Source organism: Drosophila santomea, unplaced genomic scaffold (assembly GCF_016746245.2).
Source record: "Drosophila santomea strain STO CAGO 1482 unplaced genomic scaffold, Prin_Dsan_1.1 Segkk79_quiver_pilon_misjoin1_scaf, whole genome shotgun sequence".
NCBI classification, from domain to species: Eukaryota; Metazoa; Arthropoda; class Insecta; order Diptera; family Drosophilidae; genus Drosophila; species Drosophila santomea.
Window position 1 is genome coordinate 118044 of NW_025319012.1, and position 20395 is coordinate 138438.

Genomic DNA, 20395 nt, shown 5'->3' on the forward strand with positions numbered 1-20395 from the left:
TAAAACTCTTTTATTTATCATTTAAGCTTTATGGTATGGTTTGATATGCTAAAGTATTGTGGATAGTTGCATTAAAAATAACACAAACTCTCTTCTTTTCAAAATTTGTTGCATATACAAATCTAAAGGAAAATAATCTATATATTTAAATAGTACATCCCTTTCTTGTCTTTAAAATATTTTTTATGTTTATTACAAAAATATTTTAAATAATGTCGTATTTACTCAAAAAAACTGAAAACCACTGTAGGTCTCTTTACAAGTCAAAACAAGAGTGAAGCCAATTCAATTGAAAGAGCGTGGTCGCGAGATTCTGAGTAAGTGGAACAACAACGGAAATGAATGGGACGAAATGCACCACCGGAGAGTAGGAAATCTAAAAGTGGGAGAGCACAGAGCGCCAATTGGACTTTTGCTGGGGGTGGAATCTGCGCAGGTCAGCAGAAATGCAGAGCGGAAGAAATACAGGGTGTTCAGGGAAAAGGTTCGAGGATTATGTTACCAGATTTCAGCATAGATTTAATTTAAAATCAAAAGCTTTTGATTAATTAAACCCCCAATTACGTTTTTCCTACATAAATAAAGTCTGGTTAAAAAAAAACACATTTATTGTGTTGATAAAAAATATTATTAAACTTTATAATATGCTAATATTTATCCCAGCAGTCCGCCGCCCGCTACGCCCGCTCCTCCTGCAGCACCGATTCCGGCGAATCCTCCTCCAAATTTCCTGTCGTACCGGGCGCGGTATCCACCGCCGAATCCCCTCGCCCGCACACGGTAGCTCTCCTTGTAGCGTCCAAAACCTGCACCCGCTCCGACTCCACCACCAATGAATCCACCTCCTCCGGCGAGACCAAGAGCTTGGGGCTGCTGCTGGATGAGGGGCACCTGTTGCACGACGGGAACCTGTTGAACAACGGGCACTTGTTGCACGACGGGAACCTGCTGGACTCCTCCGATGCCACCCACTCCGCCAATGGCTGCCACTCCTCCGACCGCTCCGATTCCACCTCCTCCCACGGAAATGGCTCCAGTCCGCCAAGCTCCGATTCCCAGCAATAGCAAAACATGCACTTGAAGATCGCACCTCATCTCGGCTGAGTGTCCAATAACGATGTGAGTTACCTTAACTAAAATCACCTGGCTTTTAATGCCCAGGCCAGCGACCTTCAGACCACAAACGATGACGATGCTGAGGTGTGAACCATTACCCAGTGGGCAAAACCATGATTCCCCCAATAGAGCTGCCAAAACATAGATGTGGCCTCAGATTTGAGTTATGGGGATTTTTGACTCGGGCGCCCCAATACGCCAATTGGATGTGCAAACAGTGGCCACTAATTAATTTGCATAAATAAGCTGCTGGGAGTGGGGCAGACCATACAGTTAACCCCATCATGTTGTGGCAAACGGTCTACCTGCTCGTCTTGGCGTGCGCCGTGGTCAGCACCACACCAATCTTCTCCAGCAGCGACCAGGAGAGCATTAGAAGACCCCGGCACATTGGAGGATTTGGAGGTGGCGGAGTCGTGGGAGGCGGCATCGTGGGCGGCGGCATCATCGGCGGCGGAGGAGTAGCTGCCCCCATAGTGGCGGCCCCCGCTATTCAAACAGTTCCCGTTGTGTCCACTGTGCCCATCATCACCACTGTTCCCGTCGTATCCAGCATTTCTACCGTCCAGACGATCCCCAGCTATGGCTATGGATATGGCGGTGGTTATCCCGTCGGAGGAGGACTGGGCGGACTAGGTGGAGGATTGGGCGGACTAGGTGGAGGATTGGGCGGACTCGGTGGAGGATTGGGCGGACTTGGTGGAGGCGGAGGCTTCGTTGGCGGCGCTGTGGGTTTTGCCAAATTCAAAGGCGGTTTCATTGGCTAGATGTTTCCGAATAAATCCGAGTGTTTCATGAGACCCTCTAGTGTAAACAATGAATAAACAAAAGTGCTGCGAGATCGAGTTTCATTTTGCCGAGTGTTTGGAGTCGACAAATTCGATGAGCTTGCATATTCCGTATTTAACTGCTTGTTATTTCTGGAAGAGTCTCTCGCTGCTATTTGCTTCCATATATATGTCGAATATCGCGCGAGGCGAGGCGGATGGGCTTTTAAAGTGGTAAACAACAAGCCATCAAGCGTCTACAGTGGGTCAAGTTGGCTGGCCTAAAGAGCGGACTCCCATAGTTGGTTATCGAATTGCTAATTGTAGTCTTTATGGGCGGGTTGATACTTTTATTTGTATTTAAAAAGTCTTGTCATTTGAAATCAAGGTGGTAGTGCTGACATTGATGTTCTGAGATTTTCCCCCATGTAATGCTAGATTATCCAGCTCAAATTTAAGTAATTTGGCACATTAAATATAAAACGTAAGCATACATTTTACTCTGACTGTTATTAGAATAACCTTGCCTCATGGGCAGTTCGTTATCTTGCCATTATGATCTAAATCAGTTGCACACCACGTTACAATCTAGATCTCGTTCCACTGTTGCCCCACACTTCCGCATCGTATATCATTTTATCTACACACTAAGATTGGGTCAACCTAATGTATTTGTATAAGCGATTTTTGGGTTTTTTTCAAGACGTCGATTATTCTCGCCGTCTTTGCCTGGCTGAGATTGAAATTAGACGAAAAATGTAAAAAAGACACTCAATGGCAATCAGCAAATGCCAATGAACCTCCTTTGTTTATGACACCAGCTGCTGGGTGTTCTTGGCAAATGTTTGGCTATAAATTAAAGCCCAGCTGGGCGATGAATTTTAGTATTTGACGAAGCCCGCAAAGGAATACGACATCGAAATGGATCACAAGCGGATATTATTTTTGTTCAGCATAGCTGCCCTGCTCCTATGTAATTTTGTAAGCGCCGATGAAACGGAATCGGAAGTGCTGGCAGAGGAGCCGAGCTCCACCCAGCTGCTGGCGGCCGGGGAAACTGCCCAGGCTGATTCTGGAGATGAGAACGTTAGGAAAGTGCGTCAGTACTTCGGGCCACCACCGTTTGGACCTCCGCCACCACCTTTCTTTGGGCCACCGCCACCACCGTACTACGGCGGTGGTTTTGGTGGCGGATTCGGCGGTGGCTTCCAGAGAACTCGAGTGGTCACCCGCACCCGTTACCGCGGTCGCGGTGGCTACTACGGCGGTGGATTCTACGGCTAATCAGCTAGCATGGATTCGATTGTGCAGACTTTGTGATACTTCTTTTGTGCTGCCCCTTGGGGTGCAATAAAACTGCTTGCCTTATGCAAGTCAATTCAATCGGTTTATTAGGCTTTATTAATAACACGTTGGGTTTATGGCGAGGGAAAGCTGGGATCGGAGGTGTTTATAAGGGGGCCACTGGGCTAAGCTCCAAAAATGTTCCGCTTGTTGCTGCTGTGGATCACTGTGGGGCTGGTGGCAGCTCTTGATGAGCGGGAATTCGATCCGCAGGTGGCACCGCCTCAAGGTTCAGGTGCGTTACTTATTTCCCCTAAAGAAAGGGTATTTAAGGGGTCTACTTAATGCCCTTTCCAGTTCCAAAACCCTATCAGCTGTGGCGAAGTTTTGCGAGTCAGGTGCGGCTTGTCTTCAGTCGCTTTCAACCGAAAACACCCACTCCGCCCACTGTTAAGACCAGGACGGGCATAACCACCACTACTTCCGAGCCTGAACTGCAGTTCTATGGAGCTCTGAATCCCATTTACCAAACAGGAAACTTTTAACATTACTTAACTAAGCTTTATTACGAAATTCTTAGACTATATTTTGGGTGAGTGCTGCTGCTTTAGCGGAACTTCTTGCCGAAGAGGCTCTTGAAGCTGCCGAGTCCACCGAAGCCGCCGCCGAAACCGTGTCCTCCAAATCCACCGCCAAAGCCGTGTCCCAGACCACCGAATCCTCCCTTCAGGCCGCCGAGTCCTCCGAAACCTCCAAACTTGCCGCCAAGTCCTCCCAGTCCTCCTAGTCCTCGAACCACTCTCTCGCCCTCCAGTTCATCCACTTGCGGCTCCTGATCCCCCTCCAACTCCAAGAGCGTCAGCGGTTCTCCATTGTCCAGATCCACAGGAATGGCCAGAGAGCAGGAGATCACGGCGATCAGAGCGAGACTCAGGGCGAGGAACTTCATGTTAGTGCTTCTCGAAGGGATTCAAACAGATTAAAGGCAGCTGATTGGTGGATGCTGGCTGGATTGGTACTTAATACCAAGTGCCATGACAACTAGGTTTATATACTTCTGGCTTGGGACTTGGGCTCGTGCGAAGAGTTGCTAATTCGCAGTGTCAACAGAGTGTGGACCCAGCAACGGCTGCGATCTGCGATCTTGGCCAAATATACTCGAACTTTCATTCATCCAAATTTTTGTTAGACTTTTGGGATTGGTTATTGGGCAGTGTGGTCTTTGAATAAGTGCGTGTGTGCACATGGCTGGGTTTGCTCAGGTCTTTAGCTTGGCCCTAACGATAGTTACATCATGTTTGCCATTGCGATTACCAGGTTGATGGTCTTGAAACGTAATCACGATGACCTTAGACATTGTTTTTTTTGCCCGAGATTTATTTGACTCCACTCGATGTTTAATAATTAGCGTAGATCTTCTGAATATAGTCAGATTATCACTGATAAGAGTGAGTCCAGATTTTGCTGACGCGCGACTTGGTGGGCTAAAAATAAAAGCAGCTAGTTTGTGTCTTAAGTCTTTTGTTTATTTCGCTAATTACTAGATATGAATACAGATTTGCTTAGCACCTAAGTAGTGGCCTATTGCCTCCAGTGTGCGTCACGCTCACGTGCTGCCAGTTTTTGTCTTCGTCTCAGATGTCTCTTGTAGTATTTCGCATTGACCGTATGTTTGGGATACATAGATACAGGTTTCTGGTACCAGAGCTTGGAAGACTGGCGATGGCGATGTTTGCTTCTCGGTTCTGGGATGACATTGTAGCGGGTTTTTCTCACTTGATCCGGCACAAAAGATCTTGACCAGGCTATGGGGTCCAGACTGGCATCGTAACCAGCTTCGTTAGTGGGCCACCACGGCCTGGCTTCACAGATATCCATTAAAAGTAGCAGGATGGGTAGAACAATTAGAATGCAATTCAACGCGGAGTAGTTCATGGTGCAATGGTTCACTGAGGACTGCCGCTCTTTGACCTTACAACCCGGGTTCTTATACCCAGCTGAATACACACCATTATCGGATTAACCCCGGCATGTCGAGGAACCCAACTACCTGCGTAACTTATCAATGACCCAGGTACTCAGATAAATGCGTTGCACAGGCCAACAAACCACTGTGGATCGTAAATCAGAGCGGGAAACGGTGCCCTTATCTGTAGGGGAAAATCGATGGAATCGAAAATGTTCTATGGCTCTGCGGGTGTAAAGCAGCATGTTCGTTTCACTTTCAAAACTTGTCATCCTGGCTCCGTTTGCTAAATTTGCCGAATTACCAACCTTGCACTTGACACCTGCTGCTTAATTAGCGTTAAAAAAGAGATTCCTCCGTTTATATATTGCACGTTGTGTTGAAAAACGAGAGTTGATGTGTGACATGCATTTACAACTAAGGTAAACTCAGACAAAAGTGTAAAGACATTGTATGAATAACAGCGCTTTGATAAATCTGTGGTATAAATGTTCTTGTATTTATGGAAAATAAATAAAATAAATTAGCTTATGAAGTATGGAACTCCTAGAGAAGCTCTCTCAAAATCCTGGGGCATATGCCTGCATGTTCATGCGCTGCAGGAAGCCGCCGGATGGTGGATACAATCCTTGCATGTTGACCTGAGGTGCTGGATAAGGTCCCGGGTTGGCTCCACCGAATGCCTGCGGGGCGGGATACAGACCCGGGCTCACGCCACCGAATCCTTGAGGTGCTGGATATGATGCGGAACTGCCGCCAGTCAATCCCTGAACATTGGCCATATTGACAATATTGTTCAGCGATTGGAAGTTGTCTACGGCCGGGTTGGGCACAAATCCATTAGGCAGCTGGGTGTTAGGATACATCAGGGGGTTTCCATACATGGGTGCCACGCCTGGATAGCCGAATGAACCAAATGGGTTGAAGCCAGGAACCGATCCTGCCAGATTGGGATCCGGATACGAAGGATAGGTGTTGGCAATGTTCGTCTGCAGACCGGGAACGCCATTTAGACCTGGTGCAGGTGCCGGCGAGAGGCCAGGGTAGATCAGACCCGGGTAGTTGGGGTACCTCACCAACTGGCCACCGACCGAGCTCAGGGCCATCTGGTTCATGGGGACACCCAGGGTCATCGACATGGATTGTGATGCCGTCGCTGGAGTCACGTTGGCCACCATCTTGACATCTGGATCCGTTGAGCCGGCCATCTTCAGCTGACGCTCCTTGCGCACATGCTGATCCTCGATATGATCCTGTTCCCAGTCCAGTGGCTTGGACTCCACCGTGCCCAGGAGGAGCAGGGAGAGCAGCAGAATGGCTTTCTTTGCAACAAACTTGGTCATTTCGGTAGCTATCTCAGAAGGCAACTGTTTGCTTCCGGCTCGATGAAATCCCCTTTTATGCCGAGGCCGATGGTGAAAACTTTCTTTTGCAATTATCCGCCTTGGTTTTTCGCTTAAAGTGATGCCTTTTTTATGTTTTTATGGCGGTAAAAGTCGAACACTGCGGCCCACTGAGCGCCCTGTCTTCGGTTTTGTAATCTCTTTATAAACAATTCACACTTTTAGCCTAATGCCCAAGGCAAATAAGGTGCGAAATGTCTCAGCGCACGGAGTTCGCCTTGCAGAAAATCGCTGCTCACCAGATGAGTCGCCGATATGTGGGTATACATCTTGTATCTTGTATCTTAAGGGCAAAGCGGGGGCGTTCCAGTCTGAGGAAGAAACCAAGAGTCTGGAAAGCCAGTTTATCATACAGCCTAAAGGTATGCTACAAAACAAATGCCATTCGATTTCTAAGTTACTTTCCGATCTGTCTGTGTAAAGCTGTTTATACCCGTTACTCGTAGAGTAAAAGGGTATACTAGATTCGTTGAAAAGTATGTAACAGGCAGAAGTAAGCGTTTCCGACCATATAAAGTATATATATTCATGATCAGGATCAATAGCCGAGTCGATCTGGCCATGTCCGTCTGTCCGTCCGTCTGTCCGTCCGTCTGTCCGTCTGTCCGTCTGTCCGTCCGTATGAACGTCGAGATCTCAGGAACTACAAAAGCTAGAAAGTTGAGATTAAGCATACAGACTCCAGAGACATAGAAGCAGCGCAAGTTTGTCGATTCATGTTACCACGCCCACTCTAACGCCCACAAACCGCCCAAAACTGCCACGCCCACACTTTTGAAAAATGTTTAGATATTTTTTCATTTTTGTATTAGTCTTCTAAATTTCTATCGATTTGCCAAAAAACTTTTTGCCACGCCCACTCTAACGCCCACAAACCGCCAAAAACTGTCAGTGTTGAAGACTCTCCTTCGCACTTCTACTAGCTGAGTAACGGGTATCAGATAGTCGGGGAACTCGACTATAGCGTTCTCTCTTGTTTTGAATTTAAGATTTATATTTATTTACCACCCATTCGAATTTTAATTTCTAGTTAAATTTGTAAATTGTTTCCTTTTAATGATCATTTTATTTGCGTTCAATAAATAATAGAAATAGTATTTGTAAATCCTTACAAGCTAGACCTGTTCAGTTTCCCAGCTTTTCCATAGTCTTTCCATTGACTAAGTGGCTAAATGGCAGCTCCAGATTTATTTGCCGAAGCTGTCGGTGTAGGCGGCTCGTCTCGCATCAGCACGAGCCTGGCGAACGGCCAAAGGATCGTCGGCCAGGTTGTGGGGGGCATAGTCCTCGGAGTCGTAGGACCTGCGATTGCTTCCACCGTATCCATGTTTGCCGTAGACTGCGCTCTTGGGATAGCAGATGAAGTAGTCGCCCTGGTAGTAGTCCGCACTGGCTCGCTTTTGGCGCACTGGTTCTCCGGTAATGTCCGAGGCCGAAAAGAATCCTGGATCCTGTGTATTTTCAGCGATGGGTGCTGCCTGGATCAGGCTTAAACCGAAGATCACGGAGATCGCAACGATGGAGATGATGCACTTCATGTTTATCGGGTATTTGTGTATATTGTTGGATGTGTTGTTTTTTGGTTTGGAGATTTTAGCTGAGCTTGGCTCGGTATATCCACTGCTGCTGGAATTCCTTTGGGTTCTGTGCCTTATCTGCCGTGCGCCGTTGCCTTTTATAGCCGCAAATCTTCTCTGATAAGCGCTAATTGTTATGGCAGACCGAGTCGCCCAGTCAGTCGGCCTGATCACAGTGGTGACAGTATTGGGACTCTAATTCGATTTGTCGCGCATCTTTTGATTTAATTAGCAGGAATAGCACCGCACAACATTTCCGTCAATGTGGTCCAGCCTTTTTGGCCAGCCCCAAGCTCACGAATCCCCTCGTGTGACGTCATTTGGGGGCTAAGCCCCGGGGGGAGGTCTTTTCTTACGTCTTGCGGTTTAGACATTTCGAGACTTTTGCGTTTTGTTGCGGTAGGCACCGTCGAAATGCGGGTGATTCAACGATGCGAACTGGCCCCTCAAAATATCAAAGAAACAAATATTCATCATCAATTAGGCAGATCTTAGAATCAATGACGTATTAAGTCGAGCTGCTTTAGCCTTATAAGCTTACCTTAAAATCTTCTACGGGATTAAATTTAAGTTAGCCAATCTTTGGCAGTTTACAGAAACTTAACATAATTAAATAAATAAATATTTTATGAAGTTAGGTAGTTCTGTGATACTTTGCTGCTGTCTTATCTTTTGGAAGTGATAAACCACAATATAATTTTACCGCAATCAGTCTATAGCGTGATTGAACATTTTGCGTGTTCATTTTGGGAAATATTTCGAAGTATTTTAAAAGTGTCCACAATTGAATTCAATTTGGTTTAACTCACGAAAGGTTCAAGTAAGTACACATACCGATTTGACGTACTACAAAGTATTTTTCCCACATTACATAAAACAATGCAAATTTGTTGTCGGAAATTGCTTCGTGGGGGAGGTGCTAATTAAGTGCACTATTGAAAACTCAGAAATAAACATGAATCATGTGGACAACGTGCCTGTTTCCAAGGAAGCGAATTCCACAATCGAGAGTGCAAAATATTTGCTTTCATCAATTAGAAGTCGTGAGTCAGAAGTTTGCCACTCAGCATGGAGTTCAACTCCTCTGGTGAAATGTTGTGCCAGGAACTTGGGGGTAATTTTCCATTGAGAAATCGATCGCAAGGTTGATCGGGGGTGCATCAAAGCAAAACCGCAAAAACCCAGTCCCACATATCTGAAAATGAATCGAACTAGCTTTTTATTGACTCGCCAATTAGTGTGTTGTTCGAAAACAGGTTACATTATCCCAGACTTGGCGATTCCTTTTTGTTGTGCAAGCATTTCGCAAAAGTTATCAAATCTGGCCATCGAAGCTATTAACAAAAACCACCACATTTGTGGTCCAGATGTGCTATTTTTAATTAAATGGCTTAGAACCAGCGGAATCTTACTACTGGAAGATTTTTCCTTCGTGGGAAAGGTAGTATTTCGATTGTATTCGTGATCGATTTCATTGATTAGCGTTTCAGGACCGGTTCCATTTGATTGCGCTGTATTTGCGACTAAGTGCGTAAGCGATCGGACACGCCCTTTACACCGAAAGTCCCTCAATACCCACCCATAGCAAAGTCCCATGTTTTTGTTTTCGTTTCGACAATTCTCTATTTTTGTCTCAATTATAGCGATTAATTATTTTATTTACGTCCCCAACTGGAACTGGCTGAAGCGGACGCCGAGGCTGATACACTGCCTCCTCCGTAGCCTCCACCTCTGGGATATCCGCCATAGCCGCCACCAGGATAACCACCGAAGCCACCGCCGCCAAACCCGCCGCGGCGGAAGCCACCACCTCCTCCACAACAGAATCCTCCGCGTCCATAGCCGCCTCCACCAAAGCCGCCTCCACCAAAGCCGCCGCCGCCAAAGTGACGAACGGCCCTCACTCCAGTACCATCATCGATTCCCGGCTGTGCTGCAGCATCCTCCAGTGTGACCTTTTGTTCCTCCACAGGATGGCCGCTGATTATGACGAAAAGGACCGAGATGACGAGGACGAAGACGAGGACAATCAAGAGGCAAACTTTCATATTGGACGATCAAAAACTTTCTGCAATAAAATCACCTTGGGTTTCAACTTTTATATAGGCACATAAACCGGGGATCTACCCTTGGAAGAGCAAGTGTTCTATAGCGTAGTATCCATTCAAGTATCATTAGTTACACCCGTAGGGCAATTATCATTTTACGCTGATGATTTCACCAAAACTTGAGGTCAACGGAAATCCCAGACACGTCGAAAACAAACCCCCCAATTCCTCCAGAAAGCGCAAAAAATTATAAAAAATTCTCAATTACACTCAGTATAAAAACGTGTGAATTATTTACTTCGTACCATTATTGTAAAAGGCAAATTTTTACTTTGGAGTTAGAGTTGCATTAAGTATGTCTTTTTCACACGGTTTTCTAAAATAGAAAATACTTTGGAGTTAGAGTTCGATTAAGTATGGCTTTTTCACACAGTTTTCTAAAATAGAAAATATTTTATAAACATAATTTTTTTCTGTGTATATCTGCACCATCTCGTTTTGAGACCAGCCCCCAGGAGGGGATTTACCTCTCCTACGGTTGAATGCAGACCAGTCAACACATTTTGAGCGATCGGTGAACCAAGATTGATTTTGCGCAGTTAATTAATTGCATGCTATCAGAGGTTGTTGGATTCACTTTACTGGCTGAGAATGGTTTCTACATTTTCCTAAAGTTTCTGGGCGCATCTTAAACCCGTTTGGTGACCGGCATTCGAGTCATTCCAAAAAGAAGCGTACAACGATGATCTACAGATGAGCCAGCAAAACGAAATAAGCGTAACAGTTTTTAACACAACAAATCGTGCATCACCATCAAAAACAGGTTGGGAATAAGAAACATATAGTACTTTAAGTACTTAACATTAAGTGTCGTGGGACTCTCGCGTAAAAAAAAAAAAAAAAAAAAGGCACTCCCTCGTAAATTACATAATATTATTACATTCTAACTTGGCTTTCAACAGCAGGGGCAATAAATATTGTGGTTAAAAGTTCCGGCTACGCCGTGTACTTTTAGGGTAATAATAATATTCATATCTTTCGCAGTACTTAAACCCAGTCATTGTACGATGAATAGAGCCAAACTGATCTTTGTTTAAAAACAAAAAGAGGAGTTTTTTGTTAGCCCTGAACCTTGGGAAACCAATATAGTTAAATTCTATAATTTATTGTTTTCTACAATCGTTTTACTGCTCCAGACCTCTAAGATGATGGCTTATTGATAATGCAACTCTTAATATGGGTAGCTAGGGACATATAGCTCTAATTACAATCATCATCTATTATAATAACATTTAAGTTGTGTTTTATTTCGCCATGGTCACTTCTTTGTAAAAATATGAGGCTAATAAATATATGTATTTATGTAAAACCACGCGTGCATTAAGTGGCTCAGATGGTTGACTAACTGGCAGATGTCTAGCCAGACTTAATTGAATTAAAAGGCAAAGATTTCCATGTCTGGCGAAACTCAGATCAATTAGTGCCAATTAATAATTCGAGACGTTCCAAAGCACCTGGAAACAGAAAACAGAAACTGGGAAGACTACGCTCTTATACACCGCGTATAAGATGATTCACAATCTGTCACGCGAACGCCTAGTGGAATACACCCACTAAGCTGCGAATAGATTTCCAGCCGCTAATTAACTTTACTATTGACAATCTGTATTATTATAGCCCGCGAATGTAGAAGAAACGCCCCCGGTTGTTGGCTTTCTGAATGTGAATGGAGCAACGGGCCAAATGCGAAAAAAACCCGCGGAAGTGAGCGATCGAGTTAACGGTGTGAAACAGATTGCTGACTTATTTGGCCAACTTTCGGCAAGGTCAATGTCGGGTGTGCTCGTCTGCAGACTGGGCCAAAACAAGATGATCGCGAACTGGGCGTGAAAGCCGCCTGGCGCCAACCAGTTGATGACGTTCTGGCCAAGAGTTGCGGAGTTCCGCTCGGCCTGCGATCATTATTCGAAGGTGCCGAAGGTCTTCTGGTTTATTTTTTGCACACTTATTTGGAAATTCATCCAAGAACTCCGTGGTATAAATTATTATTGGGTTTTTCAGTCGGTCCCCAGTTGTTAATCTGCATCTGGCTGTTACGGTTACGAAATGTTTCTACGCGCGCGTTTGGCTCTTCTGAGCCTTCTCTTCCTGACGGTCTCCGGTCAGAAGAGTAAGGTCCGAAATGATCGGCCTCAAGGCAGGACCCTGGGACTATTGACGCCTCTTTTACTGGGTGGTGGGGGACCGCTCTTCGATGTACCCCTGCCTGCAGGACCACCCATCGGACCAGGTGGCGGATCCTCTTCTGCAGCCGGAGGAGGCACGCAATCGGACTCCTACTACGGCGGCGGCTATCCAAGCTACGGGTACAGACCCAACTACGGATACGGATATCCCAGTTACGGCTATAACTCCGGATACCCGGGCTTTGGCTATGGCTACGGCCAGAACTACTACAGACCCAACTACTACAACTACGGTGGATACCAGAGACCGCAGTCGTATTATGGATACCGACCCACTTATAGCTCCATTGGAACTGGCGCATCTGGCGGATATCCCTCGTACAGCAGTTCAGCTGCCGTCTCGAGCTCTCCTACAACATCGGGAGCAGGCGCAGTGTCTGCAGGGGGAACCCCACAGCTGTCCACCGCTCAGCAGGCCCAGTTAGCCGGCATTTTGGGCCAGGCCCTTGGCAGTAGTCTACGCCCTCTTCTCGCCAATGGGGGCGGGGCAGCTGGAGCGACAGGAGCGGGCGCGAATCCGCAAGCCCTGAGCGGTCTACTCAGTCTTCTGGGCTAGGCCGTAAATATATCAGTATTAACTAACAGATAGAAACGTTATTGATAAGGCATTAGTTTCTCAACGAGTGAATTTAATTCATAATTTTTATAGCGAACTCAGAATCAAACTACATTCAAAAGCCGTTCATGGTTTTTTATTTTTTATCTAGTTTTAATGATTGTTTTCCTTTTATGTTAGTCTGATTTCTTTATACATTTTCTTTTATTAAAAACAAATTTTTCTCTGTTAAACTTGAACTTCTGTTGGGTTGCACAGCATAATTCATTTTGGGTTTCATTCGAGTGCTCTTAATTTTGCAATCCCTGTGTTAATTGATTTTATCGTTGGGTGCTAACCATTCCATTTATAGTGGGGTCAGGGCTTCACAACTTCTCGTCTGCAAGTTGCCAATATGTAATAATTAGAGGCACAAGAACTGCACTTTTCGAGGTATAAAAGGCAGTCCAGATCGCAGTTCACTTTAGAGTGTAAATAATGGACAGTATGCAGCTCACCTACTTCTTACTGCTTGTAGTAACTCTCTTAGGATGCCTTTTGGCGAGTCCTGTAAACGAGGATCCTGCGGCTGCAGAAACTCTAGATGATGTGGCTGATTTGGGTGATCAGGAAGCAAAGGAGGGCGATAGACCAGCTCGGTGGCTAGACGGAGGTTGGGGAGGTGGCTGGAATACAGGATGGGGCGGTGGATGGAATGGAGGCTGGAACAGAGGGTGGAGTATATCCTACAGTCCCTGGAGAAGCAGCTACAGTAATTATTGGTGGTAGCAAAGTTCAATTACAGTAGCTTCCCAAAACTTGGTGCTAACTTTTGAATGAAGTGATGCAAAATTATAATAAAGTTATGTTAAAGTTCTTTGAAAGCTCTTGAGTTCCAAATAAAGCGCATTAAGTTAACAAAAAACCAAAGCTTTAAAGAGCTTCTTAATAGCCAAATTAAAAAACAGAAAACCATTTCAATTGTTTACGTTCTGGAATTTTATGGTATCGAATAAATCTGTGAAACGTAAACAAGAACCATTTAAAAAAGTAAACAAGAAACAGGAATGCCGTTCGATTCTTTGGATCTCTGGATTGAATAAAAGACCGCAGCTCTGGTTCCGAAAATAACAGTTGCACATAGCAAAGATCCAAGCACAATCGAAGAAATCTATCCAAGAAATCACCTACCCAAAGTACGAGTATCTCCAAGATGCGTCTTATCCTTCTCACCATCGTTGGCCTCCTGTGCCTGGGCTATGCCTTCGCCCTGAATGGAAATGGAGCTAACTTGGAGGAGCTGGCCAATCTGGGAGCAGGCCATGCCGAAAGCGGAGTGCGAGAGGCTCGTGGCTATGGTCATGGGAACTACGGACACGGCAACTACGGACATGGTCACGGCCACAGCGGTGGTGGTGGTGGACATGGACATGGTCATTATGGTCGCTAGTCTATCCCCTGATGTGCATCCCTTAACTTACCTTAGTAACCCGATGTATTCAAAAAAAAAATAAAGTGTATGTTCACTTGAGATTGAGATTCGATGTCTTCAATAATATTTGGAAAGTCTTAACATTAAAACTGTGAGCCAATCCGAGCTTCTTGTTCGAGGAATTATATTATGGAAAAACGTATTTACCTTATACGATACTGATATGAAAAGTACTTATGCATCGTTGAATGACAAGTATTAGCTGACTTTATAGATTTAAAATACCTGGTTAGAACCTATGAAATGAAAAGAAATAAACCTAGCTGACTTGGTAAATTTAAATTAACTGGTCGAAAACCGCAGTAATTGAAGACTTTTTAGAATGACAAGCCCTGGTTAAAACCTATGAAATGAAAAGAAATAAATCTAGCTGACTTGGTAAATTTAAATTAACTGGTCGAAAACCGCACTAATTGAAGACTTTTTAGAATGACAAGCCCCTTTTCTACACTAAACTGAGTTAGAAAAGCTTTTTTTGAAAAAGCTCAAGAACGTCGTAATTAAATGTTGTGGATTTTAAGTTTATTCACAAGTTTATTCACATATCTATACAAATTAGTAGGCGTGATTTTTTTTACTCGCCCGGGCTAATTTGGGCGAATTAGTTAAGTGGTTGTATTTTGTTTTGAAAAGCATTAGACACCATAGGGTATATTTCGATGGGAACCTGTATGACTATTCAAGTTCAACGGCTTACACTCGTAAATTCCCAGTTGTTTACTTTTTAGACTCTAGATCAAACAAGGTGATCTTGACATTCATTAGACAATAGACAGCTTATTTCCATATTAATAATCCTTTTTAATAACTAATATGTTAAATGGGATTAATAAGCAGCAGATTCGTACTTTTTATTATATGTTTATAGGGTATATCAGACTCTTTTAAAAGTATATAACAGGTGGAAGGAAGCTTCTGTCCTTTTTTTAATTTTATTATTTGGGTCAACTATTTCGTTGTTGACTTTACACCCAGGCATATCTCGTAGCTAACTAATGGGTATCTGATAGCCGATGAAGTCGACAGTCTACTTAAAGATTTGTTGATACAAAACTTACACGTAACTTATTACTTGTAAATGGAAAGATTTGTTGATACAAAACTTACACGTAACTTATTACTTGTAAATGGAAAGATTTTTGTTGTGTTTACTTTGCTTCGCTTATTATACCCGTTACTCGTAGAGTAAAAGGGTATACTAGATTCGTTGAAAAGTATGTAACAGGCAGAAGGAAGCGTTTCCGACCATATAAAGTATATATATTCTTGATCAGGATCAATAGCCGAGTCGATTTGGCCATGTCCGTCTGTCCGTCCGTCTGTCCGTCTGTCCGTCTGTCTGTCTGTATGAACGTCGAGATCTCAGGAACTACAAAAGCTAGAAAGTTGAGATTAGGCATACAGACTCCAGGGACATAGACGCAGCGCAAGTTTGTCGAATCATGCTACCACGCCCACTCTAACGCCCACAAACCGCCCAAAACTGCTAAGCCCACACTTTTGAAAAATGTTTTAATATTTTTTCATTTTTGTATTGGTTTTGTAAATTTCTATCGATTTCTCAAAAAACTTTTTGCCACGCCCACTCTAACGCCCACAAACCGCTCAAAGCCACCACGCCCACACTTTTGAAAAATGTTTTGATATTTTTTCATTTTTATTAGTCTTGTACATTTCTACCGATTTGCAAAAAAACTTTTTGCCACGCTCACTCTAACGCCCACAAACCGGCAAAAACTGTCAGTGTTGAAGACTCTCTTTCGTACTTTCACTATCTGTGTAACGGGTATCAGATAGTCGGGGAACTCGACTATAGCGTTCTCTCTTGTTAATTTTTATGGACAATCTAACTGGCATTTAGCTGCCAATGCATTTCAGTAAAAAACCATAAAATAAAACAGGTCCCAATTGTTGACAGTCCACGAACCCTAATCGAATGATCTATGTATGAAACCACTTACCAGCAGCATCCCGACAACTTTCGCAAATGAGACGTTAAAATTTGGAATGATTCAGTAATGACAGTCCAAAAATTACAAAAAAAAGGTACACAGAATAACAAAGAGTGAAAAATTTGTGTGGTGAAATATAACGATACAAACCAGAACCCGGTCAAAAAAGCCCCTAAACAATCGCACCTAGCGGCCAGGTATATAGTACACACACAGTATACTATAGTATACTATGACAAGAGGTGGTGATGGAGCTATATGGGGGGGTTGCGGAGAGACACGACTCATCGATGCGTATGAGAACAGGAACGTCGAGCGGCGAGATCTTCGCATATAAGGCCTGCGATTGGGGCGAACAAGTCATCAGTTGCATCGAGTCTGTATCAGCAACCCATCGAATCAAGCAGAAAGCAAGATGCGTCTAACACTTCTGGCCCTCATCGGTGTCCTGTGCCTGGCCTGTGCCTACGCCTTGGATGACTCCGAGAACAACGATCAGGTGGTCGGACTCCTGGACGTTGCCGATCAGGGAGCGAACCATGCCAACGATGGAGCCCGAGAGGCGCGCCAGTGGGGCTACGGCGGCCGAGGAGGCGGAGGATGGGGTGGCCGTGGAGGATGGGGCGGTGGAGGATGGGGTGGCCGTGGAGGATGGGGCGGTGGAGGATGGGGCGGTCGTGGTGGAGGATGGGGCGGTCGAGGAGGTGGTTGGTATGGCCGATAGAACCGCTGACATCGCTGATCACGCCTCCGACCCATCCCTCCACTTGCCAAGTCTAAAGGACCTCTTTTACTGATGTCATGGCGTGAATAAAGAACTTTGGAGCATTTAAATTTCGGTTTTTATTTGGTATGCCTAACTGGAGGGAGTGTTCAAATTAGAAAACCATCTGGAGACGTCGGATTGAATAAAAGCTAATCAGATGCCTGGGACATTGTGGTTTTCTCTCAATGAACTGCTATCTGTAATGCATTTATATTTGATTTGATTTGTAATGGTAGGCGTCGCCACAACAGAAAATAACTAAGGTAATACAAGTAATGTACGTCTAACGTCGTCATTAGTGTCTGACCTTTGCCTATGCCACTATCGATAGTCTGAATTCTGAATCTTTCGGACGAATTCGACTACGAAAACCACATCCCGTCCCGATGCACCACTTGTCACATCAGAAGGACACCCTCCCAAGAGTTTGAAGGGGTTATTCAGGATGAATGAAGTAATTTAACCTAATTTTCGATTCGTGTTCTTGAAAGGGAGTCAAGCCGAGGTGGTGCCTAGGCCTGTTATTATGTATACCCTTTAAGGGGTATATTTATCCTGAACACCTTTTTCATGTATGACGCCCCCACACTTTACAACTGACTGGGGTTCAAATATTAAACAGAGAGGTTGTTCAATAATTTCTATATTTACTAGACGAAATAGGCCTAACATGTGGAGTTCCTGTTTGCCATAATGGAACTTTGGCAATGTTGAGTTAGTCGAAGATTTGGCTTTCCTAGCTTGTGATTAGATTACAGATCACAGTAATACTAATCGTGTCGAAGGTTTCTGAACGTTGGCGCAATACCTGTTAGAAAAGTGAGATTATCGCCTTAAGTAGCCAAGATCTTGACATTAGAACAAACGGGCATTCATGACTGGATGGATATATATAAATCCGCAGACAACTCCCAGTCCCACAACTTATAGCTTTCTATATTTCTGTAATGACAGGCGACACAATGGCCAACAAAATTACTGCTTTACGAAATTCGAACCGTAATATAGTTCGTTTTAAGAAAAAAACACAGTAAAAAACTGCGATAAAAAATCATATTTACCGTTCAGAAGCTACGAGTGTGAGATTTTCCCGTATAAGTGCAGTCGTCCAGTCGAGGAAGCCATCAGTTGCACTTAAGTTTTAACTAGCAATCTATCGAATCGAAGGAAAGCGAGATGCGTCCAACACTCCAGACCCTCATTGGTGTCCTGTGGCTGGTCTACGCCTTCGCCTGGGATAATACCGACTACAACTATCACGGAATCGAGTTCGTGGACTACGCCGACGAGGGAGCTAGTTCCTATAGCGATGAATCTCCAGACTGGGATTTCTTTGACTTTTGGAGGCGGTTGTTCGACCGTTAGCGTTCTGACATCGCTGACCACGCCCCTGTTCAAACCCATCACTTGGCGGGACATGTGACCCTCGGATGTCGAGGCGTGAATAAAGAACATTAAAATTTAACTGTGTTCTCATTTGGTATGCCTGAAGAGGTGTCAAACGGAGGTATCATTTGGGCGTGCCGTTATACCCTCGAAAAAAATTATTCATATGTATACAAGGATTTAGGTATGCAAGGACATTTTCAATTGCTGATACTTTCTCGGGAAATACTTAATACCATTTCCCAAGACCTCAGGCTAATTTCATTATTTGGTTATCCAGCAATCCTAACCAGACTACAAAAAATACGAAATCCATCTGTATTAAGCATTCGTAAGTGTAGTGAAAGAAGGCAGGGTATTAAAGAGCTGGGCTTGCTCATCCGAATTTTATTCATTCCTGGTCAATGGAAAGGATTAAAACGCCTGTGTCGAACACACTTGGCTTAGTGTGAGGCCGAGTTAACCCTTGTGGACATGGACAGTTTCCTGCAAGTGCAGAAGAGCACCATCGCCCTTCTGGGATTTGATCTCTTCAGTGAAAACCGCGAAATGTGGAAGCGCCCCTATAGAGCGATGAATGTGTTTGGCATAGCTGCCATTTTCCCCTTCATCATGGCGGCCGTGCTCCATAACTGGAAGAACGTGATGCAGCTAGCCGATGCCATGGTGGCCCTACTAATAACCATCCTGGGCCTGTTCAAGTTCAGCATGATACTCTACTTGCGTCGCGATTTCAAGCGCCTGATTGACAAATTTCGCTTGCTCATGTCGAATGGTAGGCTACAACTGATAACGCCCAGAATGCGTAACTTGCAATCTATTATTTTGAAGAGGCGGACCAGGGCGAGGAATACGCAGAGATCCTCAACGCAGCCAACAAGCAGGATCAACGCATGTGCACTCTGTTCAGGACCTGTTTTCTTCTCGCCTGGGCCTTGAATAGTGTTCTGCCCTTTGTGAGGATGGGTTTCAGCTATTGGCAGTCAGGCCATGCAGAGCCCGAGCTGCCCTTTCCCTGTCTGTAAGTACAAATGATACACACGATGATCAAATGTTCAGTGTTTGTTCTCAAAGTTTTCCCTGGAACATCCACATCATCCGCAACTATGTGTTGAGCTTTGTGTGGAGCGCGTTCGCCTCGACAGGAGTGGTTTTACCTGCTGTCAGCTTGGACACCATATTCTGTTCGTTCACCAGCAACCTGTGCGCCTTCTTCAAGATCGCCCAGTACAAGGTGGTCAGGTTTAGGGGCGGCTCCCTCAAGGAGTCACAGGCCACGTTGAACAAAGTGTTTGCCCTGTACCAGACCAGCTTGGACATGTGCAGCGATCTGAATCAGTGCTACCAGCCGATCATCTGCGCCCAGTTCTTCATTTCATCTCTGCAACTCTGCATGCTGGGGTACCTGTTCTCCATCACCTTTGCTCAGTCAGAGGGCGTCTACTACGCCTCCTTCATAGCCACCATCATCATTCAGGCCTACATCTACTGCTACTGCGGGGAGAACCTGAAGACGGAGAGCGCCACCTTCGAGTGGGCCATCTACGACAGTCCATGGCACGAGAGCTTGGGAGCTGGTGGAGCCTCCACCTCGATCTGCCGATCGCTGCTGATCAGCATGATGCGGGCCCATCGGGGATTCCGCATCACGGGATACTTTTTCGAGGCCAACATGGAGGCCTTCTCATCGGTGGGTGAACAGCTTCCATTGCGGAGACTTCTAGATATTACCTCTCTCTGCTACAAGCTAGATGTATACCATTGCCCAACTTTCCGTTTTCAGATTGTCCGCACGGCGATGTCCTACATAACAATGCTGAGATCGTTCTCCTAACTGGTTTGTGGTTAACAAGGCTT

General features: G+C 44.9%; 15 protein-coding genes across 15 annotated transcripts; 9 read left to right on the forward strand and 6 right to left on the reverse strand.

Annotated features, from left to right (window-relative positions):
- Positions 1–654: 654 nt before the first annotated feature.
- Positions 655–1095, reverse strand: LOC120457788 (glycine-rich cell wall structural protein 1). Its single transcript, XM_039645283.1, has one exon. The coding sequence runs from the start codon at positions 1093–1095 to the stop codon at positions 655–657; it is 441 nt and encodes a 146-aa protein (XP_039501217.1).
- A 305-nt stretch (positions 1096–1400) lies between these two features.
- LOC120457692 (ctenidin-3) lies at positions 1401–1883 on the forward strand. Its single transcript, XM_039645188.1, has one exon. It carries the CDS (start codon positions 1401–1403, stop codon positions 1881–1883), a length of 483 nt encoding a protein of 160 aa, XP_039501122.1.
- Positions 1884–2792: 909 nt separating this feature from the next.
- Positions 2793–3167, forward strand: LOC120457799. The gene has a single exon (XM_039645295.1). The coding sequence runs from the start codon at positions 2805–2807 to the stop codon at positions 3165–3167; it is 363 nt and encodes a 120-aa protein (XP_039501229.1). The 5' UTR covers positions 2793–2804.
- Positions 3168–3365: 198 nt separating this feature from the next.
- On the forward strand, positions 3366–3712 carry LOC120457744. The gene is made up of 2 exons (XM_039645242.2): positions 3366–3462; positions 3525–3712. Exons 1-2 carry the CDS (start codon positions 3366–3368, stop codon positions 3710–3712), a joined length of 285 nt encoding a protein of 94 aa, XP_039501176.2.
- Positions 3707–4562, reverse strand: LOC120457743 (keratin, type II cytoskeletal 2 epidermal). Its single transcript, XM_039645241.1, has one exon. It carries the CDS (start codon positions 4114–4116, stop codon positions 3775–3777), a length of 342 nt encoding a protein of 113 aa, XP_039501175.1. The 5' UTR covers positions 4117–4562; the 3' UTR covers positions 3707–3774.
- A 111-nt stretch (positions 4563–4673) lies between these two features.
- On the reverse strand, positions 4674–5144 carry LOC120457742. The gene has a single exon (XM_039645240.2). It carries the CDS (start codon positions 5100–5102, stop codon positions 4749–4751), a length of 354 nt encoding a protein of 117 aa, XP_039501174.1. The 5' UTR covers positions 5103–5144; the 3' UTR covers positions 4674–4748.
- Positions 5145–5693: 549 nt separating this feature from the next.
- On the reverse strand, positions 5694–6523 carry LOC120457785 (calcium-binding protein P). Its single transcript, XM_039645280.2, has one exon. The coding sequence runs from the start codon at positions 6474–6476 to the stop codon at positions 5694–5696; it is 783 nt and encodes a 260-aa protein (XP_039501214.2). The 5' UTR covers positions 6477–6523.
- Positions 6524–7571: 1048 nt separating this feature from the next.
- Positions 7572–8168, reverse strand: LOC120457751. Its single transcript, XM_039645250.1, has one exon. The coding sequence runs from the start codon at positions 8072–8074 to the stop codon at positions 7724–7726; it is 351 nt and encodes a 116-aa protein (XP_039501184.1). The 5' UTR covers positions 8075–8168; the 3' UTR covers positions 7572–7723.
- Positions 8169–9710: 1542 nt separating this feature from the next.
- Positions 9711–10179, reverse strand: LOC120457753 (glycine-rich RNA-binding protein 10). Its single transcript, XM_039645251.1, has one exon. It carries the CDS (start codon positions 10159–10161, stop codon positions 9769–9771), a length of 393 nt encoding a protein of 130 aa, XP_039501185.1. The 5' UTR covers positions 10162–10179; the 3' UTR covers positions 9711–9768.
- A 2079-nt stretch (positions 10180–12258) lies between these two features.
- On the forward strand, positions 12259–12980 carry LOC120457801 (prisilkin-39). The gene has a single exon (XM_039645297.1). The coding sequence runs from the start codon at positions 12268–12270 to the stop codon at positions 12961–12963; it is 696 nt and encodes a 231-aa protein (XP_039501231.1). The 5' UTR covers positions 12259–12267; the 3' UTR covers positions 12964–12980.
- A 460-nt stretch (positions 12981–13440) lies between these two features.
- LOC120457761 (protein suex-1) lies at positions 13441–13944 on the forward strand. The gene has a single exon (XM_039645260.2). It carries the CDS (start codon positions 13441–13443, stop codon positions 13729–13731), a length of 291 nt encoding a protein of 96 aa, XP_039501194.2. The 3' UTR covers positions 13732–13944.
- A 102-nt stretch (positions 13945–14046) lies between these two features.
- Positions 14047–14427, forward strand: LOC120457762 (protein S100-A9-like). Its single transcript, XM_039645261.2, has one exon. It carries the CDS (start codon positions 14156–14158, stop codon positions 14390–14392), a length of 237 nt encoding a protein of 78 aa, XP_039501195.2. The 5' UTR covers positions 14047–14155; the 3' UTR covers positions 14393–14427.
- A 2075-nt stretch (positions 14428–16502) lies between these two features.
- Positions 16503–17220, forward strand: LOC120457738 (protein FAM98B-like). Its single transcript, XM_039645237.2, has one exon. The coding sequence runs from the start codon at positions 16802–16804 to the stop codon at positions 17108–17110; it is 309 nt and encodes a 102-aa protein (XP_039501171.2). The 5' UTR covers positions 16503–16801; the 3' UTR covers positions 17111–17220.
- Positions 17221–18261: 1041 nt separating this feature from the next.
- Positions 18262–18617, forward strand: LOC120457759. The gene has a single exon (XM_039645258.2). It carries the CDS (start codon positions 18329–18331, stop codon positions 18515–18517), a length of 189 nt encoding a protein of 62 aa, XP_039501192.2. The 5' UTR covers positions 18262–18328; the 3' UTR covers positions 18518–18617.
- A 395-nt stretch (positions 18618–19012) lies between these two features.
- On the forward strand, positions 19013–20394 carry LOC120457714 (odorant receptor 47a). The gene is made up of 4 exons (XM_039645211.2): positions 19013–19313; positions 19370–19559; positions 19613–20228; positions 20322–20394. Exons 1-4 carry the CDS (start codon positions 19013–19015, stop codon positions 20370–20372), a joined length of 1158 nt encoding a protein of 385 aa, XP_039501145.2. The 3' UTR covers positions 20373–20394.
- Position 20395: the final 1 nt, after the last annotated feature.

What these genes read in the sequence shown, in the direction of transcription:
- LOC120457692 (XM_039645188.1), top strand. Translation starts at nt 1,401, where the DNA reads ATGTTGTGGCAAACGGTCTACCTGCTCGTCTTGGCGTGCGCCGTGGTC.
- LOC120457799 (XM_039645295.1), top strand. Translation starts at nt 2,805, where the DNA reads ATGGATCACAAGCGGATATTATTTTTGTTCAGCATAGCTGCCCTGCTC.
- LOC120457714 (XM_039645211.2), top strand. Translation starts at nt 19,013, where the DNA reads ATGGACAGTTTCCTGCAAGTGCAGAAGAGCACCATCGCCCTTCTGGGA. An exon ending in TCGCTTGCTCATGTCGAATG is followed by an intron (nt 19,314 to 19,369) that starts GTAGGCTACAAC and finishes ATTATTTTGAAG; the next exon opens with AGGCGGACCAGGGCGAGGAA. An exon ending in ACATGGAGGCCTTCTCATCG is followed by an intron (nt 20,229 to 20,321) that starts GTGGGTGAACAG and finishes TTCCGTTTTCAG; the next exon opens with ATTGTCCGCACGGCGATGTC.
- LOC120457744 (XM_039645242.2), top strand. Translation starts at nt 3,366, where the DNA reads ATGTTCCGCTTGTTGCTGCTGTGGATCACTGTGGGGCTGGTGGCAGCT. An exon ending in GGCACCGCCTCAAGGTTCAG is followed by an intron (nt 3,463 to 3,524) that starts GTGCGTTACTTA and finishes TGCCCTTTCCAG; the next exon opens with TTCCAAAACCCTATCAGCTG.
- LOC120457742 (XM_039645240.2), bottom strand. Translation starts at nt 5,102, where the DNA reads ATGAACTACTCCGCGTTGAATTGCATTCTAATTGTTCTACCCATCCTG.
- LOC120457738 (XM_039645237.2), top strand. Translation starts at nt 16,802, where the DNA reads ATGCGTCTAACACTTCTGGCCCTCATCGGTGTCCTGTGCCTGGCCTGT.
- LOC120457801 (XM_039645297.1), top strand. Translation starts at nt 12,268, where the DNA reads ATGTTTCTACGCGCGCGTTTGGCTCTTCTGAGCCTTCTCTTCCTGACG.
- LOC120457759 (XM_039645258.2), top strand. Translation starts at nt 18,329, where the DNA reads ATGCGTCCAACACTCCAGACCCTCATTGGTGTCCTGTGGCTGGTCTAC.
- LOC120457788 (XM_039645283.1), bottom strand. Translation starts at nt 1,095, where the DNA reads ATGAGGTGCGATCTTCAAGTGCATGTTTTGCTATTGCTGGGAATCGGA.
- LOC120457751 (XM_039645250.1), bottom strand. Translation starts at nt 8,074, where the DNA reads ATGAAGTGCATCATCTCCATCGTTGCGATCTCCGTGATCTTCGGTTTA.
- LOC120457753 (XM_039645251.1), bottom strand. Translation starts at nt 10,161, where the DNA reads ATGAAAGTTTGCCTCTTGATTGTCCTCGTCTTCGTCCTCGTCATCTCG.
- LOC120457785 (XM_039645280.2), bottom strand. Translation starts at nt 6,476, where the DNA reads ATGACCAAGTTTGTTGCAAAGAAAGCCATTCTGCTGCTCTCCCTGCTC.
- LOC120457761 (XM_039645260.2), top strand. Translation starts at nt 13,441, where the DNA reads ATGGACAGTATGCAGCTCACCTACTTCTTACTGCTTGTAGTAACTCTC.
- LOC120457743 (XM_039645241.1), bottom strand. Translation starts at nt 4,116, where the DNA reads ATGAAGTTCCTCGCCCTGAGTCTCGCTCTGATCGCCGTGATCTCCTGC.
- LOC120457762 (XM_039645261.2), top strand. Translation starts at nt 14,156, where the DNA reads ATGCGTCTTATCCTTCTCACCATCGTTGGCCTCCTGTGCCTGGGCTAT.